This window comes from Notolabrus celidotus, chromosome 13 (genome assembly GCF_009762535.1).
Source record: "Notolabrus celidotus isolate fNotCel1 chromosome 13, fNotCel1.pri, whole genome shotgun sequence".
NCBI lineage: Eukaryota > Metazoa > Chordata > Actinopteri > Labriformes > Labridae > Notolabrus > Notolabrus celidotus.
In genome coordinates this window covers 16,472,015-16,488,191 of record NC_048284.1, presented here as the reverse complement: position 1 = coordinate 16,488,191, position 16,177 = coordinate 16,472,015, and the positions used below count along the sequence as shown (strand labels likewise).

The 16,177-nt window shown below is 39.9% G+C and overlaps 1 protein-coding gene across 1 annotated transcript in view; it reads left to right on the top strand.

The window, feature by feature from the left end:
• Nucleotides 1-16,177, top strand: part of LOC117824246 (rho-associated protein kinase 2-like) — a 50,103-nt gene that overhangs the window by 17,950 nt on the left and 15,976 nt on the right. Inside the window, exons 8-19 of the mRNA XM_034699691.1 lie at nt 445-536; nt 5,658-5,817; nt 9,395-9,491; nt 9,628-9,707; nt 9,842-9,890; nt 9,984-10,119; nt 10,435-10,526; nt 10,806-11,052; nt 13,565-13,671; nt 13,842-14,001; nt 14,378-14,538; nt 15,342-15,526. Of these exons, the coding sequence (XP_034555582.1) occupies nt 445-536; nt 5,658-5,817; nt 9,395-9,491; nt 9,628-9,707; nt 9,842-9,890; nt 9,984-10,119; nt 10,435-10,526; nt 10,806-11,052; nt 13,565-13,671; nt 13,842-14,001; nt 14,378-14,538; nt 15,342-15,526 (1,566 nt within the window). The remainder of the gene's footprint in view (nt 1-444; nt 537-5,657; nt 5,818-9,394; nt 9,492-9,627; nt 9,708-9,841; nt 9,891-9,983; nt 10,120-10,434; nt 10,527-10,805; nt 11,053-13,564; nt 13,672-13,841; nt 14,002-14,377; nt 14,539-15,341; nt 15,527-16,177) is intronic.

Below are 16,177 nucleotides of genomic sequence, written 5' to 3'. Positions count from 1 at the left end.
CTTCTGATTTTGCGGGGGTTTTAAAAACTCTCCCTTCTCTAATTTTTCTGCCTCCCCGCCCCTGCCCTCTCCTCTCCTCTTCCTCTTGGCTGGGTCTGGAATGTCCCACACGTGGCAAGCCCAAAGTGCCGCACCCCTCCAGCCCTGTACCCAGCAGAGAGAAAGAGTGTGTGCAGAGTTTTAGGGAGAAGGAGTGAAGGTAGAAGCAGCTAATCTTCTGTAGATCTTAACACTGTCTATCCTTCTCCTCATGGGTCTCTATCTGTCTGGTTAGAGGAGGTTCCGGTGCTCACCAGTGGTCATGCGGCTCTCCATACTGGTCAGCGTGGTCACTGGTCACCAGGCTGTGTGTTGATGACGATGTTGGTGGGTGGAGGGGAGGACCAGGGTGTGTTTTGTGTTCAGGTTTTGCTCATAGTCTTGGTCCTGGTCTTGTGTGTGCAGGAAAGTCCGTCTGGGCCGCTCAGGAGTGGATGAAATTCAAATTCACCCTTTCTTTAAGAACAACCAGTGGACCTTTGACAACATCAGAGAAAGTAAGTGTGTGCACGTTTATGAATCCTGTGTGTTTCTTAAATCCTCTCTGCAGGTGCAGATTTTCCATTTCTGGTCATGTTTGACTTCTGACTCTTATCGTCTGACTTCTTATCACCTGCAACTCATTCTTCTGCTGATCTGTTTCTTTTCAGCATTAGCTCATAGTTTATTTCCATCTCCTGAGCTACAAAGCATACATAAATGCTCCATGTGTTCTCCATATGCTCCCCCACAAATATTTTATAAGACTGGATGCTCATGATGCAGGAGAACCAGCTGCATGGGTGCAACTCAATGAGGAAACAACTGGGAGTGAAACTGCAAGTGTGTCATACAAATGGAATAATAAAGCTTAAGTAATTGAGGAGTGTATATATATCATCATATCATCATCATATATATATGTATATAAAAAAGAGCGGCCTGGCGTTATTATTATTATTATTATTATTATTATTATTATTATTATTATTATTATTATTATTATTATTATTATTATTATTATTATTATTATAAGGATTAAACCACCACAGAGCTGAACCTCTGCTCCCTCAAAGTGGCAACAAATACAACACTCTTCATTTGGCTAAAAACAAGGGGGATCATTTCCTTAGAGGATTAAGGCCACTTCATTTTTCCTTAAGTTGTGACCTTTTTTTATCAGATTTCCTGGAAATAAAAGTAATAAGTATAACTTTGATCTTAGAACTTTATCCTCCCTTTTCACTGGCTTTAATCCAACAATATGTTTTGTTCTGATCTGTTTTGTCAAACCTCTCCAAATTCTGAGTAAAATCGTTGAAAATGGTATCAAAAAAAGTCAGAATTAAGATTTTTTCAGAGACAATGGCTGTTTTCGAAACTCCCTACTATACTAGCACTACGCACTGATGTATAAGGAGTATGTGAAGAAGAGCAAAATTTTCAGTATGCCGGATGTTGAACTGATTCAGGAAAATTTCACAGTATGCATCGGACCAATCTGCCTCGCGTACTGTTTCCCCCAATGCACAGCGCTCGTTACGCTTTTTCTTATGTCTTCTTTTTTTGATAGGGGAACTCGGTTTTTAGGTGCTGTGAAAATTATTACTTTCCATATAAACCACTTCTTAACTTATTAAATCATAAGTGATGCTAAAGAAGCAGTTTCTTTATCAGCTTGGCCGTTGTTTACTTCCGCATTCCGAAACCAGAAATCCAGTGACGTCTGGCCCAGCGTACTGCAACACAGATCGAACAGAACACTCATACTACATATAAAATTCAAATGCAGTATGTAGTAGGCAGTACCTACTGCCTACTACATTAGTAGGTAGTATGTAGCAGACCGTTTCGAAAACAGCCAATAACTCAGAGTTCTGAAAAAAGGTCAAAACTTAGATATCAGTTGCCATGATCCTCTTCTGTAGATACTAACTGTTAGTGAAAACATTTTGTCATACTGATTATTACATGTACTGGCTTACTCTGATGTACAGTGTGCTTTTTACATTAGTTAAATTATCGATTATTAAATCACCGAAAAACATAAAATCTTTAACAGTTCAATGAAACAGTGTTCTTTTGTTTTGGAGAGGTTGGGATGCAGCAGGAAGGTGCACTATTGTGGGTTGATTAGATCAAAAGCAAAACACCCTAAGTTTTGAAAAGAGATTCAAAGTCCTATCAGATGTAGCATTTCCTTGGAAGGAAGGAAATAAGGATATATGGGGCCTTTCAGCAGGACTTCTGTGTCTTTTTAGCATTAAGAGCAGGGTCTTTCTACCTCACCTGGCTCTGATTAAGACACAACTTCAGACCGCCTGGCAGTCTACAACACAAACCCCACTACTGTGCTGTGCCACCACTGTGCTGCTCAGTTTGGACATTCATATCATGTCCCACACTCAAACACACACTCAAAACATGACTTGCATGTACCTCCCAGCCCTAAGTGTCTGTTTAGGAGTGTCTTTACTCCCTGCTGTGTGCGACTGTGTGGTTGATTGTTCAGATTTTCCCAGTTGTTTTCTTCTCTGCAAAGCTTATCAAGCATTGGAATAGTTGAGGGGAAAAGAAACCAGCACCCAGTATTGACGGGACAGGAGGCAGCACCCCCTGTAGCGGCGGGCGGGGCTGGCTGTGCGGCCTGTGTGGACAGCCCTAATGAGAGGGGCACCCCGGTTTGGAGGGCTGCTCCCGCTCTCTCACTCTCACTGTGGCCACTGCTGCCTGTCATTAACCGCCCGCTATCAGAGAGCATTCTGGGAAAGCCGTGCCACAAGGGCCTCCACGGAGCGGCCTGTGTCTCTTTCTGTCTCACCACATTCCTGCTTTTATTTTTTACAGCCTCTTCTCTTTTATTTCCCCTCGTTTGTTTCATTCCTGCGCTCCATCTCTGCCTGTATTTTCTGCACCGACTTTGAGTCACATTTGTCACGCTGAGGGTTTCTGACTTGACCCGACTGTAATGAGCTCTGGTCTGAGGAACTGGATCCATAATGGCTGCTTTCTTTTCCAATTAGGAACTATTTATAGGCTAAAGGACTAGCTTAGTTTTATCTGATTGGCCCTTTGACACGTTTTTGTCTGCCTGTTGTTGAGACTTTTAAAGCTCGCCTGCGTCTGTGAGGAGAGAGCAGGCGTTAAGGCTCCATCTGTGAAAGGAACTGTGTGTGGGGCACAAAGCGAGCTCTGTACAGAGAGAGGAGTGGTGTTAGCTTCAAGCCAACCTGCAGAAACTCACTCCTACTGCAAATTGTGCCAAAGCTGGCAGTGAGTTTACCCCTGAAAAAAATTTGCAGTTTGTTGAGGATCTATTTTAAGTATTTAGTCCTTTAGCAGGAAAGAGTTTTATCAACAAAATCTTCAATTTAATTAATACATCACTCCTCTCTTTTCTTAACTCCACCCGATTTTTAAAGTGGGGGCTTTTATGTCTATATTGAAAGGACGAGATAGTGGATAGAGTCGCCCCTCGAGAGTGGAGGATGACTTATGGCAAATTGCAGAGGGTTGGAATTAAACCCATAACTGATGCTCTGAGAGCCTGTAGCCTCGTACATGGGGCGCTTGATTCAACCGTAGAGCTTAACTCATGGCCTCGACTCAACTCTATATTTCAGTGGCTGTCTTTCACTCAGTGCTTGATATAGAAATAAATGGACAGCAACATTTAGCCTAAAATGACAACCATGGGGTGGCAGTAGCTCAGTCCATAGGGGCTTAGCTTGGCAACCAAAGGGTCACCAGTTCGAGTCCCAGCATTGACGACATTTGACAAGTGGACTTGTGGCTGTAGAGTTGCTGGTTCACTTGCCTGGGCACTGTCGAGGTGCCCTTGAGAAAGGCACCGAACCCCCAACTGCCTGGGTACGCTGGTTGAAGGCAGCATCCTCACTTTGACATCTCCCCCTAAGTGCATGTCCTTTGCATGTTTGTGCATAAAATTGTATGTATATACCAAACTGTGCGTGTAGCATGACCAAAAAATATAACACGAGTGGAAAAATTTGAATTTCCCCCCTGGGGATTATTAAAGTATGTTTCTTCTTCTTTCTTCTTCATATTCTTACCATATATGCATGATTTTTTTAAAAGTACATCTATAAAAGATGTTAAATATTAGGGATGTGAACGTTTAGTACACTAAAAGATTAATCATTGTCACCCTTGTCAGTCGGCAGGAGAATTACTTATCAGTTCTAAAATGTTTATATTAATGTAAGCCTAAAATGCCAGTAATATGCTGTGTCTGAGCTGTAGCCATCCGCCTCAAGCTCAAGTTATTGGCTCCTGCCATAATGCTGTAATGAAGTGCTACCTAAATGTAAACAAATACTGGACAGATTGCTTCCTGTAGCGCAGGGCAATTTGGCAGTATTTTGACCTAGAAAAGGAAGTTGCATGAAGGCTGTGTCTTGTTAAATTGGCGTATAACCACTCGACCGGAGTTATAAGTGGCGAGCTGAGGCATGTGTTCGTTAACCTGCAAGGAGGACCGAAGTGCTAGCTCTGCTAGAGTTAGCCCATAGACTGTATATAAAATGGACAGCGTTGCTCCGCCTTTTCAATTCAATTCAATTCAATTCAATTTGCTTTATTGGCATAAACAAAGACATGTTGTTGCCAAAGCACATAAGATTTATACACATACATTACATATTATATTCATTACATATTATATTCATTACATATTTTATACGCATTGTACAACATTGTACGGTTTTGAAGCCAAAAAACACCGTTCCTATACACAGCCATTGTGCAGCCAGAGTCTGCGCTGTAGAGAATTTCTGTGGTTGCCACTGTAATTTCTGTGTTGCCACGGTAATGAGCTCCGCCCTTCAGCGTAGTGTCACAAGATCCTGTGGAGTTTCCATCTACAGCAGCTGTCAATCAAAGTGAATCTGGAAGTTAAACCCCATTTTTTAACCTCTGATAACTAATGAAAAATAAATTTTTCAGAAAAAAGAGGCCTTGAACACAAAACAGTAAAATGATAACTATATAATATCACCACAGCATATGTGAGAAACATTCATACGACGTGTATTTATTTTTTAAAGTTTGACTGCAGCCCCATTCAAATGAATGGGGGAGAAAGAGTTTTTGACATGTACTGCAGCCAGCCACCAGGGGGCAGACGCTTTGGTGGAAGCTTCACCCCCAGCGGGGCGTGCTGCACCCCTGGGTTAGCCTCATTCAGCAAACTAATTTGACATCTTAAAAACTTAAACTTAAGCTGTAATGTAACAGAATAAATCTTTATTTTTTTCTGTAACATCTTTGTTTGCACCTTCCTGTATTAGTTAGGTTTTATTTCCATAGCACCAAATCATAACAAAAGGACTTTTTTTTTTACTAAACTGGTTCAGATTATCCCCCTTGATATTTTAGTAAAGAGTCCTAACATTAATCCACCAAAACATTTGGCAAAATTTTGAGACAATGGCAGGTAAATCTGTCTTTAACAAGCAGAAAACTTGTGCAGAACCAGACAAATTTGTAGACAGCCATCTGCCTCCGAAGTTGGATGAAGGTAGAGGCTGAAAGAGAGAGACTGACGGAGACCTCCTCCTCCTCTTCTCCTTCTCCTCCTCCTCCTCCTCCTAATGACTGTATGTAATTCTGTCTTCCAGCTGTTGCTCCAGTGGTGCCAGAGCTGAACAGCGACATAGACACCACTAACTTTGACGACATCGAGGAAGATAAAAAAGATGCTGAGACCTTTCCACCACCCAAAGCCTTTGTGGGCAACCAGCTACCGTTCATCGGCTTCACTTACTTCAAAGAGGACCAGTGAGTGTTTTTAATTCATATCTACAGTTTTTTATTCAACTGATGTCTAGATTTTATGTTTTTTGTGCATTTTGTTAATAATTCTGGGATTTAATCTAGATCTTACCTCAGAATACTGCAGCCTTTATGTTAAGTTGATTTTCTTAAAGAGCTCCACACTAAGGAAAGGCCTTTAAGGACATTTCTGTGCCTAAAACGTAAGAGGTAAAAAAACAGCCTCACACCCAAACCTTTAATACAGTCTTACAGCAGTCAGACACTGTTTGCCTGTTCAGGCTCCACACTGCTGCCTTGTTCTGACAGCCCCTTTAAAATCCCCCTTTGCTTAGGATGAAGTCAACTTTTTGAAGCTCTGGTCCTTATTTGCTGAAAAAGCAGTAAAAACAACAACACATGTTTTTAATTCATGATTCTATAGTGCTCTATTTTACTTTTAAGGCTTTGAGGTTTAAGGTTCAACTATTTGTGTCTGAGCAGTTATCTTATGTAGATGTTACAATACAATCACAGTGACTGAGTTAAATCAGTATTTATAAGTGTTTTGATTAAAAACCCCAGCTTTTGGAGGGATCTGTGAAAGTCCTTAGTCATCCAGGTCATTAAGATTCAAAGCTGTATCCAAAAGGTAGCTGGTAGCTGGGGTTGGTTAAAGTTCTTGAAGGCATTTCACCTCTCATCTAAAAGGCATCTTTGATTCTGTGCAGAACTTTGATTGTGTAGGAGGGAGAACAGCACCGTTTTTATTCCTTCTTCACTCAGCAAGGTCTGCAGTGTAAAGCAACCATGCGTTGAGTCACTGGAAAAGATGCTGATGGACTCTGAAACTGCTGGGGCCCAAAGTTAATACCCCCCACCAAAAAATTCCTTTGCGACGCACCTCCACCCCAGCTTCTCCTTTTCTGCTGTATCTAATTTTACCAGTGTCATGTGTATTGTCACTGATACCTGTTCTGTACCCCTGGGTACTGCTGCTGCTGATCATCCTGCCTTGGCTTTCAATGTATGCACATGTAAGAGAAGGGAGGTGTGCTCTCCCTACCTTAGCTTTTGGCATTCCATGTAGGCACACGGAGCTCTCAGAAGAGAGCCAAATATAACTTATTGCATGCAAATAATTATTATTTTGACGAGAGTGGTCCTGACTGAACTAGCATCATACAAAAATAGCTTACACTTAAAAAAAAAAAATTACCCTGAAATTATGTATTTAAAATATATTATTTAGTGTTCTAACAACAGAGAAATGCATGGCAGCTTTTTATGAGCATTTAAAACAACGGATGAGGAAAGAAGGATCAAAAATATGTAAACAAATTACCTATATACACATGTTTACATATGTTTATGTATTTACAGACACATTCAGGTTATCAAATACACTTCCATACACACTAAATGGGGCGGCTGTGACTCAGTGGGTAGAGTCGTTCATCTATTGGAAGGTTGGCGGTTCGATCCCAGCTCTGGCAGTCACATGCCGAAGTGTCCTTGAGCAAGACACTGAACTCCAAATTGCTCCCTCTGTTGTTCCGAGGTGTGTGAATGTGAATGAATGAGATTAGCTAACACTGATGGCCCCTTACTATGGCAGCCTCTACCATCAGTGAGTGAGGGAATGGGTATGAATTGGTGAATGTGACTAGTAGTGTAAAAGCACTTTGAGTGGTCAGAAAGACTAGAAAAGCGCTATATAAGTACAAGTCCATTTACCATAAATCCTAAATGCAAACCCAACCTGTCCCAGTTCAGCTCGTTATTAGAAATGAGTTCTCATATATGTGATTTTAAAGCAGAATCACAAGAAGGAGAACCAGAAGGAAGATAGCCTACAGTCTGGCAACACCTGCAGTTCTGTAAAGTACAAAAAAAACAAGATTGCTAAGATTGTATTAGGAATAGCTCATCAGTATTCCCTCTAATGTTGTTTTTAAGTTTCTCAAGTTTGAGAAAGAACGCTGCCCTTAAGCCACTGTGACACAACTAGCATCAACAAAAACAGTTAACACTGAAGAGCATGGCTGGTCCTAAAGAGATCATAAACTAACTTTAGATATTTTGGTCATCATGCAGCCTGGTGGAGGAGTCTGTAGTGATTTCTAGAGTCCACCACCCTCACCCTGGTTAAAACTGTTTTGTTTTTTTTAAGTGGGGTTGAATGAGGTACTTGTCAAGACTGAATCTATGAAGTGGATTAGAGCAGTCAGCACGGCTCCTATAGGAGAAGCCAACCTCATATAAGGAATCCCCATCATGAACAGCATTTTGTTTCCATAATTATATCATGTATTGTCCTTTGTTTATTTTTTCTCCCATTAATAACTGACCCAAACAGCTGTTCTGATACTGTGAGCTGCATGTGGAGGTATTAATAATTGTTGTGACCCCATAGTGTAGAGCAGGCATGTCCAAAGTACGGCCCGGGGCCAATCCAAAGTCCAAGGTCCATTTATTTATGGCCCCAAGCTTGCATCTTACAACGTGTTAATTATAGCAAAGAAATGAATCACATTCTGAATTATCTGTACATTTGCAGTTTCTTTCAAGCACACAAACAAAACTAAAGTCAATCCAGAAACGTCTCAAAAGCTTCATATGGACTTTTTGTATAAAGCCAAAGCTCTGGGAATTCTGCAAGACAGCAATAAAGAAGAAACACAAGAACTCTTTAAAGTTGACAGGTTTTGTGAAAATGTTCTTTATGAACACTAAAAGTTCAGATGACACAAAAGAGGACACAAGACAAGATAAAAATTGTGAAATTAGGCAGAAAAGGCGAAATTTGGTGCAGAAAAAATCTTCAGAATGTAGGAAAATAGTTATTTTGTTCTAAAATTGTTGTCTGCTGGTCAGAAGTGTGATTAAATCCAGATCGTGATCCTGTCTGAGAAAAATAACGAGACACTATTTTTCCCACATTGCCCGACCCTAATGAAAAACATTTTCCTCCAGAAGAAGAAAAAGTTTGCTAATGTTTACGTGACTTGTGGAGAACTTAGGACTACCTAGTTACTTTCTTATTGAGAAAAAAAAAGTAAAATAATTGTTATTAAATAGATATTTCATATATAACTTTTATGATTTTAGGAGCCACTGGCCCTGAGGTATTCTGAAACCATAAAATGTGGCCCTCTTTGAAAAAAGTTTGGACACCACTAGTGTAGAGGGAAAGGGCTGCTTGACATGAAGTTGAAGCTGTGAAAAAAAATTCCCAAATGTAACATACACTTAAGTTAAGTTCACTTAAATTCATAGAACTTGTGACTCCATATGCAGTGGTTACAAAGCTAGCTTGTACCACTGCAGCTGTGTAGGAACTCCGGCAGAACTATCCCTTTAGGAGATATGAGGCAGACAGAGTGGGCTTGGGTTTCAGCATGAAGCTCTGGATCTTCGGAATAAGTGAATGGAAATAGTAAAGCAATACATTTGACATCTATTGCTGAATCAGCACTCTCTTTACCACCCAGTGGACATTATGAGTCTCTTTAGGGTAAAATATGTCACTTGGCTGTAGAAATAAGGAACTGTGGATGGAGATGAATTTTGCCAGAACTCAGTTTCTCTCTCTCACACTCAGGCTGCTGAAAGGAGACAACAGCAGTTCTGTGGAGGATTCAGAGGAGAGTAGGGAAAGCTCTGAGGATAAGGAGAAAGACATTGAAAGCAAGAAAGAGGTAAATATTCTGTGTGTCAAGTACATCTTAATGTCATGGTAACAGTTGATAGATAAAATGCATAAAATAAAATAAAATACGGAAACTTTCATTCAGATAATAGTATTTTTCAACATCTGTCGGTTTGTCTGAGCAGCTGCAGAAAAAGCTTCATCAGCAGGAGGAGAAGCTCGACAATGAGATGCAGGCCAAGAATGAGCTGGAGCAGAAGTGCAAGTATGAAAGGACAAATAACAAAACTACACACACACACACAAACAAAATCTGGTTCTGATAATAAAAACAAATCACTATTTACTGTGCAGAAATAACAGAATAAAAACAAATCTGTGTTGTTTTTGTTTCTACAGAAATGCCACCAACCGTTTAGACAAGATTGTCAAAGAATTAGATAAGGAGGTAAGGATGGAAAGATGGTTTTCAAGCCGTAAAACGACGCAGCAGGTCAGAGTTTATTCCACTCACACTGTTTTTGATTTCCTCTGTGATCAGATGAGCAGCAGGCAGAAAGTGGAGGCCTCGCTCAGGCAGCTGGAGAGAGAGCGAGCTCTGCTGCAGCACCAGAGTGCTGACAACCAGCGCAAGGCGGATATTGAAATTGACAGAAAGCGTGGCCTGGAGAACGAATGTGAGCACCACAGAAATATCTAAACGAGAGGCTTGAATATCTCCCTGTATAATCTCTAAACGCCATGTGATTTAAATGCACATGGGGAAATCAGTTGGAGGATTGTATGTGTATGTAGGTCTCAGTTGTTTTCGTTTTCACGTAACTTACATGCCGAACAAGTCCATCCTCAAGGGTATCTCACTCATTATATTACAGCCTATATATAATGTATGCTTGCTGATAGTGGGTGGTTGGCTGTCTTTCAGGGGTCCAGTGAATCTGTGAAATCAAACACTGTATAAAATCTGTTATTTCTCTGGGTTTAATCACAAGTGAACAACCTGAGAGACCAGCTTGAGGATCTGAAGAAGAAAAACCAGAATTCTCAGATCTCCAATGAAAAGAACATCCAGCTTCAGAAACAAGTGAGAAAGAGCTTTTAACTCCACATAACATAGACTCTTTAATGTTTATCGCTCACCCTTTATTAACTTTTCATAAAGCTTCACTGTTTTATAAGTGTTTGTACTTGTGCAAATGGAATATGCTAATTTATTAAGCTACAGTGAAGCAAACAGCTGTGCCTGGTGTTTTTTTTTATCATTCTTCTGCATTTCCCTCATTAAATCCCTCTAATTGTGTTGCTTTCCTATCCCAGTTTGTAGAAGCGAAATGTTTCATCCTCTCCCGTTTCTCCTCTGTAGCTGGAGGAGGCCAGCGCCGTGCTGCAGGCTGAGCAGGAGGGGGCAGGGCGGCTGAAGAAGAGTCAGGCAGAGGCACAGAAACAGATTCAGAGCCTTGAGGTCAGCCTGAGGGAGGTGCAAGAAAGAAGCACACAGCTGGAGAACAGCAAGATGGAGCTGGAGAAGCAGATGAGGGGGCTGCAAGCTGAGCTGGAGGAGGAAAGAAGAGGTCACAGCCTCGGGACAGAAACTATTACTGACCTGCAGGGTGAGAAGCTGCTGTCTGTTATACTTTGTTCTTTAAAAGTATTTAAAAGTTCTGGATAGGTCATTCCAAAGTGAGACTTTACAGCAGACTATGAGGCTATTACTCATTTATCAAGTGAAAAGTTGGATTTCAAAGCAGCAAATCCCACTTGTTCAGTTTCAGATACTTGTACCACATTTGAGTATTTGTTATTATGGCACCTTTTTTTTTTAATCTCTACCTTACACTTTAACACAAATACCTGTACTTTCTCCTCTTTACATTTTCCAAAAAGGCTTGTTATGTGATCTAATGTAGTTGAGGTGAATCATAAATTGATTTTATTACATATAATATCATTCCAACTAATCAACATCAAGACTAGGGATGTAACGACACCTTGCCATATGACTGTAAATCAATAGAAATATGGGACACTATCTGCAACATGAGTTCAAAGTAATGTGTGTGCAGTGTAGGGTTGCCAACTTTATCACTACTAAATAAGGGACAGGTGAACAGTGCCATGGTGGTGTGAGCATGATGTGTGAATTCAGCGTATATTCATATTCTGATTCAACTGGAAATGCAGAAAGTGTGTATATTCCCTTTAATCCTTACTGTATCATTATGTAACCTCATATGAATAATCCTCAAAGAAACCACAATTTGGCTCTTTACATAAAATAACAGGTAAAAGAAAAATGAAATGCAAAAGAGGAGTATGACTCACCAAATGTCCTTTTTCCATGGATCCTTTTTGCTGCTCTTGACTGACTCAAACAGTCTTCTGTCCTTTTGCAGCCAGAGAGAAGTCCTTACATGACAAGTCACAGTTTACTGATATTTAAAGTTCATTTTTGATTACCTCTGTGCTGCATCTGTTTCTCGAGTCTGACCATTTAATGACCATCAGAGAGAAAATCCTCTCTTGAACTGATGCGCGTGAGGGGGCCTGTGATGGGATGACAGGCAGTGTGATTGGCACATGATCTGCCCCTGCCGTTTTATCTGATCTAGGATCTGTATGAGTGCAGTTTGCTGTATTTAAAATAGTTAATAGCCAATATACGGGACAATTGAGGTCCCCTATGAAAAAAAACTATTTAGCCCAATATATGGTATGTCCCGGCGAATACAGGACAGTTGGCAACCCTACACTTCATAGTCTCCCAGATATAAAGCATGGTTTCGTTAGCTTAGAGGTGATTTTCAGAGGACTACTTTAATACTTTTATTCTGTGAAAACATCACACATCCGTCACATTTGACTTAAGTAGAACATTTAAAACAGTACTGTCACATTTATCAGAACCTGTTGCCTCACAAATATCTGCAACATGAGTTCATAGTAATGTGTGTGCGGTGGCTAATGTTAGCAAACCACCCATAAATAACTCTTAGCAACAGCTTGCTATTTGAGCTAACTGCTATCCATGTTTTGCACCTCTTATGGTGGATAACATTAGCAAATATACTGTAACTAGTGAAAAATAAGTCACTTTATTGACTTAAGAACGTTCCTCTCTTAGCAGCAATTTTAGCTATAGCTTACCATTCTATCTAACTGCTAAAATGAATCTGTACTGCAGCTTGAGTGAAAACAATGTCTGTAATTAGCACCTCTGATGGTGGCTAATTTTATCAAATATATCTAGCAATGAATTAGTAACTTTCCTCTCTTAACAAAGTAACTTAACATTTTAGCTAACTGCTGAACATTGTAGCTTTGATCATTTGTTTGTTCACACTGCCAGCATGCAAATTAGCTGAAGAAAATTGCTACTGTGTTGTCCTAGTTGTTAAAAGTAACTGCTTAAAACCATCATAGAAACCAGAAAATTAATATTTATGAGCTGTTTATATTCCAACATTTGATGTGTCTTTTAAATGCTAAAAGGTTACAAAAGCTATGAAAGATTAATCTGCTGCCATAACTGCGGGGAATCAAACTGTGTTTGTCTGAGCGGCTGCAGTAAACATCTCCTCAGCAGCAGCAGGGGGAAAAAAATGCCTTACACAACCTGGAGCCTTGAGTGTTTGGAAGGAGTGTTAGATGTGAATCGTTGTTTTGGACCAGGCTTTGGGAAATATCAGATCATAGGTGGAAACATGTGTTCAAAAGACTCGGAGTGAAGTAAGAGGCTGTGAAAGCAAATCTGGAGCAAAGCCAGCCACCTCTTGTGAGACACTGTTTGGAAACTTGAATGTGTTCGGTCCACGCTGAGGTTAGAGGGGACAAAATCAAAACAACGATGTCGACTGTTTGCAGTGGTGTCTCCATGTTTTTTTCTCTCTTAGTAAAACTCTCCATCGGGGTGGAGTTAGTGAAAGGGAAACATTCAGTGTGTTGTTTTTTGAATATTGGAGGCTGAACATTTGCAGGAAAATTAAGCAATGTCTTGTTCAGGTGCATTTTCTTGTAGTTTTTGCACTTCATATCATCCTATTTCTTTCTTTAACATATTTCCATAACATCTTTTTTTTATCATTTACTTTTCCCTGTTTCCCTGTTCCCATTTCTCCACCGTAGGACGACTCTCTCACCTGGAAGACGACATGAAAGAGTTGAAGGCTTCTCTCTCTAAAGTCCAGGATGAAAAGAAGCAGCTGCAGGAGAAGTTCAACGAGCTCGAGAAGGTGGGCTGGCCCGGAAAAAAGCTCCTCGTTTAATTTGACATTTACAGATCAAGTTGAAGTAGCTGTCTAGGATATATATATATTTTTTTTTTTTTACAGGAAAACTTTGATTTAACACAAAGCATTTTCATTAGATGTTATGAAAACCAGCACCTGCTTTGATTCTATAGGAGAAGAGCAACCAAGAGATCGACTTAGCGTACAAGCTGAAGTCACTGCAGCAGAATCTGGAGCAGGAGGAGGCAGAGCACAAGGCCACGAAAGCCAAGCTGGCGGATAAAAACAACATAAACCAGTCCATCGAGGTGGCAAAGTCAGAGGCTGTGAAGGGTGAGCAAGTGGGAGAACACATTTTTGCAAGATAATTGAAGGATGGGTGAAATTATCAGCCTTTTTTAAAGTTATTTTAAATGTAGATACTAAGATAATACACACAAAAGAGCACAAGACTCATCTTTTTCAGAACAGCTCCGCAGGAAATGAAAGATAACTTTGGAATTTGGACAATTTACATTTGCAAGTACTTGTAGTTTCCCAGCGATTTGACAAAAAATATAACAGGCTGGGGCTACAATACAACACTTTGCTCCGATAGACATCGATCTGGTGCTTAACGCAGGCTAAGATCATTGGTAAAAAGTGTTTTGTCAGTGCTGTGAAAATGTACTGATGACTGATTGTTTTCCCGCTTGCTTGTTGGCTCCAGAGATGGAGAGCAACCTACAGGAGGAGCACAGCTTGAAGCTACAGGTGGAGGGAAAGCTGCTACAGCTAGAGAAGGATTACTCCATGCTGGACCATGACTACAAGCAGGGGCAGCACAGACTGGACGAGCTGCAGGCACAGAAGGAGAAACTTTCTGAAGAGGTCAGTCTTACTATTTATAAAAATCCATGTTCTTTGGAGACAGCAGGGTAGTCATGGTCTGTAGCTGCATTTTCCTGGGATTAACCAGTAACTGCTTCCACAAGAGCTTTTATGACTATACTGCATCATAAGATGTAATTTACTAACCCTCGCTTCTCTCCTCTTTTCAACGCTTAATATACACATGAAATTGTACACAGGTAGGTATACACTTTGTTCATTTTCAAATATGTATTGACATTCTGAATTAACTAGATGAATTAAACCACATTGGATGTCACTCACACTTATAATGGTAATAAATTCCCATGTTTTACAAGTGTAAGAAGCCAATCAAAATTCTATGTAATTCTGATTTTAGTGTAATTTGCAATCTTATTGAAAATTAATTATTATTATTTTACTTTTATTTAATATTATTATTATCCTTTTCATTGGTCGTTGTATATTACTTTGTCCATCTGTCTTGTTTTTTTTTTGTTTTGTTTTTTTGACTAACTGTATGTAATAAACTTGAAAAATGCAAATAATTTTTTTTTTAAATATGTAATTTACTATAATAATTAGGTTGACAGTTTACAAATCAATAACAATAAATTAAATAACCTAGAACTCATTGACAACATTTTATTTTTTCCATCAAATAAATATTTCAAAATGAGTCTATTGGGAAGATTTGCAGTTTTTCTTAACATAGTTTGTCATACCTTGTGAAGGACGTGTGTTCATCTATTCGACTTTATTATGGTTTAATAAGTATTCTTTATCAATATGCTTCTTTGTTTGCCTTTTTGTTTATGCAGATAAAAAACCTAGCCTCACGCCTGGAGCAGGAGATCCACAAGCGCAGTCTGAGCCAGAGCGAGCTGAAGATGCAGAACCAGCAGGTGTCGGTGCTCTGCTCCTCAGAGAAGCAGCTCAAACAGGAGCTCAACCACCTGCTGGACCTCAAGCAGGTCCTGGAGAAGCAGAACCAGGAGCTACGCAGGTCTAACACACGTTTATATACTTTACCATATTCTAACTGAAGACATTTTCTACTGAAAATAAGCTCATGGTATGAAGCTCAGATGCTGACAAAAAGTACTACTGTGAACAAGTTTATAATTGAAATATACTGTACATTGGGTACATACAAATCAATGTATCAATTTTACCTTTTCTTACTGAATGAGTTGCTGAACAGACATTTGAGGGAAAGCTGGAAATATTTCTGAGTATAACTTATACTTATATAACTGATAACCTAATAACTACATTTTACTCAGGGCCCCAAAGCAGACCCTCAAGACCAGCCTCAGAAGGAAACTAATATTTTTGCCACAATGTAAAACATATAGTAGTGTTGTTGTCCTTGGGACCGGTCTTGGTCTCGAGGCCAGTCTTGAGGCCGCCTATTTCAGGTCTGTCTCGTCTCGGAATCAAAAGCATTTTTACTCGGTCTAGTCTCGGTCTCGGACTGGGCGGACTCCGTATTTTATATCAAGACCTGTCGAGACCATCACTGATGCACTTTTTTTCCCTGTCATTACTGTGATAAGAGAAAAAATTAAACTTAAGGATTTAAAAGAAAGATAACAAAGACAAAACCAAACCTTGTTTGTTGCTGTATTCAAAGCAAACTTAAATTAATAAACAG